The 3,447-nt window shown below is 29.6% G+C and overlaps 1 protein-coding gene across 1 annotated transcript; it reads left to right on the top strand.

Moving 5' to 3' along the window:
• Nucleotides 1-88: 88 nt before the first annotated feature.
• PVX_013620 (variable surface protein Vir12-like) lies at nt 89-1,961 on the top strand (the record flags this gene model as incomplete). The annotated part of the gene is made up of 3 exons (XM_001612486.1): nt 89-115; nt 251-1,654; nt 1,779-1,961. The coding sequence occupies 3 exons, from the start codon at nt 89-91 to the stop codon at nt 1,959-1,961; spliced, it is 1,614 nt and encodes a 537-aa protein (XP_001612536.1).
• Nucleotides 1,962-3,447: the final 1,486 nt, after the last annotated feature.

Here is a 3,447-nt window from a genome sequence, read left to right as displayed (position 1 = left end):
ATCTAAGATATAGCAGCAGATTATGCGTGATAATTTTTCAAATGTACATGTGTACGTAACTATGATATAAGCATTGTTATATAACAGGATGGCACTTTTAGAAGAAAACAATTGGGTACATTTTTATTTTCAATCTACATATAGCTTGCTACTTCAGCACTGTATGCTATTCTAAGATTTGTAGAATAGCTTTTCTTTAGCGGAACGCTTATTTACATTGTTACATTTTTTTATCCCACTTGGCTAATAGGAAAATCACTTAGGAAAATTGCCTTCATATGAGGAATATAAAAAATTGGATGCCGTGGACATTAAGGATTATAGCGATGGTTTCTGTGAAAAAGATTTAGGAAGCCCGAAGAAAGAAGATAAAGAACTTTGTTATAAAGTATCGAAGCATTTAAAAATATTATCTGGTCTATCTGGTGATAAACTTAAACATGGCTGTTTTTATTTTCAATACTGGTTCTATGATCAGATAAGGAAACATTATAGTACTGGTAATACAATTAACAACGAAACAGTTAGTGGTAAACTTTTTGATTTAGTGCAATTAAAAATTGATAAATCTTCTAATTTGCTACCTTGTAAATGCTATGTATTTGTGACACCGGAAGGGGGGAAAGAAGAAAAAGATTTGCACGATTATTTTGAAAACCACAAATATATTGATTGTACGAAATCTGATAAGCCCACGTGTGAAAAATATGTGCGTTACGTTACCTATATTGATAAGTTATTTCAAAAAAAAGAGGATAATTGTTGTGATGAAGACGATTTATGGGATCCATTGTGTGAACCTTATATCAATTGTAATAATAAATATAGACCTGATGGTTTATTAACTAAATTACAAACAGAGCTCAAGGCATTGGATGCAAAAGTAAAGGAAGTACCTAAAGCGGTGGGAGGGGAAGATGCACCAGGTGCGGTGGTAGAAAATAAAGCGGCAGGAAGTGATGGGCCAGGAAGTGAAAAGAAAGCACCGGGAATTGCAGGAGCTGAAGAAGCGAAACAACTACGGGCAAAACCCGTAGCGGCAAAACCTGTAGGGGAAGATCCTGCAGCGGCAGAACCCCTAGCGGCAAAACCTGCAGCGGCAGAATCTGGTGGGTTACCCCCTGAAGTTGCAAAACCTCCAGCGACAGTATCTGGAGGGACCGAATCTGGAGGGGGAAAGCCTGCAGAAGTAAAACCAGAAGTTGTAAAACAAGAAACGGTCGGACCTGCAGAACAGGAAGCACCACCACCACCACCTGCGCCACGAGAAACTGTGCAACAACAACCTGCACCTCTAGAACCTAAAGAATCATTAGATGAAGAAGAAGTAGCTGAAGTAGCTGAAGATGGAGTGGAAGAAGTAGATGAAGTAGCTGAAGAGGGAGAACCAGGACAGCTAGAAGGTGAAGCGGCAGTCATTTTGCAAGATACAGCAACCTTTAGCGCCCCATCACTAGAGGACTCTGGAGCAGCAGTTCATGCAGCACCATATTATTCTGCTGAGCTTGCAGGTAACGGAGCTCCTCTGACCAATGTCGATGCCCATAGTACATTAGGAACTACACATGAAGAGTTAGACTCAAACTTTTTTCGCAACGTCATCATGGCCATTGCAGTACTTGGAACGATTTTCTTCCTTTTCTACTACAACAGGGTAATTGCACATTATACAATAAACGTATGAATATTGTGTTAGCAGCTATATTTTACTTTTATTTTATCTCCATGTTTACAATTTTACTACATTTTTACACCATTTATTTTCACTTTTGTATTAGTCTTCTCGATTAGAATCAAGTTTACGCAAAAAAAAAAAGAAAAAGGGAAAGATATTTGAACATAATTACTACGAAGAGTATGAAAAAAAGTTACAAATGTATGGTTCTGAGGAAACGTTTTTAGATTCTGAAACGGATCGATTATATTTGAATTATCACCCTGATCAAGACACATATTATTAATTATTTATGGTGAAAACTTATATAATATTTATTATAATAGGAAATATTAGTGAAACCTATTTCGTATTTATTATTATTAGACATAGTAAAACGAAAGCGATGATATACATAGAATTGTACTAGTTCTTATGCAATTTAAGAATCATCCAAATGTTTTACCTATCACGAGAATATTTGGAAGATATTAAATTATGCAAGTAATACAAATATATAAAAAGTTACATTATTAAATAAAACAGTTTATTTTAAATTTAAGCATTATTTAAATATTAGCAATATTATAGTGACAATATAAAAAATTTAATAAATATTGTAAAAAATAATACGTATATTATATGTGAAGAAAATATCGTTTAATAATAAAAATACATAGGAAGATGTAAAAAAAATTGAACGAATGATATAAGTCATTTAACTGGATAAAATATATATACAAAATTAATTAAAACATGATGGAAAATAATAATGTGGAATTCTATATGAATACTTTAAATCTTTATTAATTACTGTATTTAACGAGCATAAGATATTATATCATATAAACATGTATTTTGACATATGTTCTTTTGTCAGTATTATATATAAATTAAGAATTAATACTTGTTTTTTTCGTTATTTTATTTGTTTTATAAAATATTACTTTTTTTTGTATATCCAATTTACAGCTTTGATAACATAATTATTTGTTATTTGTTGTTTATGATTATAATAAGTAAATATATTTTTTTTAATGTGAAATTGCCTATTTTTATGATAAACTCATTTTATGAATGCTAAAACATGCTAGAGTTACTTATTCTAAAATTTAATGTGAATAAGAAAAAAAATGGTTTGTATTAAAACTAAGGATTTATTTGTCATATTCATAATCTTTAGCTGATTATATGATATAAATATATGTGTATTATTTAATATACGAAGAACGAAATGTAAGCATGTAATATATTATACATGTGAAATATAAAAGTAATATCACATTGTGTCCAAAAAAAAAAATCTGGAAGCGCAATATATTCTAAATGCAAACAAGAAATAAGATATGTAAAAAATACTATTTTTCCTTTCCTTATTATTTCAATGCTTATGAATTTTAAAAAAATTATTCATGGCATTTCGAAATATTTTAATGGTTACATAATGTATTCTTTTATATTAGATGTCTTAAGAATGTTTTCTTTTCATATATTTTTTTTAATAAGAAAATTAGAATTACAGAGTTATTTATTAGATGACCATATATGATAATATTATAGTCAATACGAGAAATAATATTTCGCATAAAAAATTAATTCTTTATGTTCTCTCTTATTTTGTGGGCAATAAAGGATTTTTCCTTTAAAAATAAATTATGGGAAAAATAAATATTCAAGCATATGTATTTAAAAAATTCAGGGGTTCATTATTTTATTTGGATAATTTTAGTATAAATGCATATATAAGATTACAAATTATATTAATATATAAAAAAGTATGAAAATCGAACACT

The sequence above is a fragment of the Plasmodium vivax genome, genomic scaffold (genome assembly GCF_000002415.2).
Source record: "Plasmodium vivax scf_6604 genomic scaffold, whole genome shotgun sequence".
NCBI classification, from domain to species: Eukaryota; Apicomplexa; class Aconoidasida; order Haemosporida; family Plasmodiidae; genus Plasmodium; species Plasmodium vivax.
This window is presented reverse-complemented; position numbering and strand designations above follow the sequence as displayed.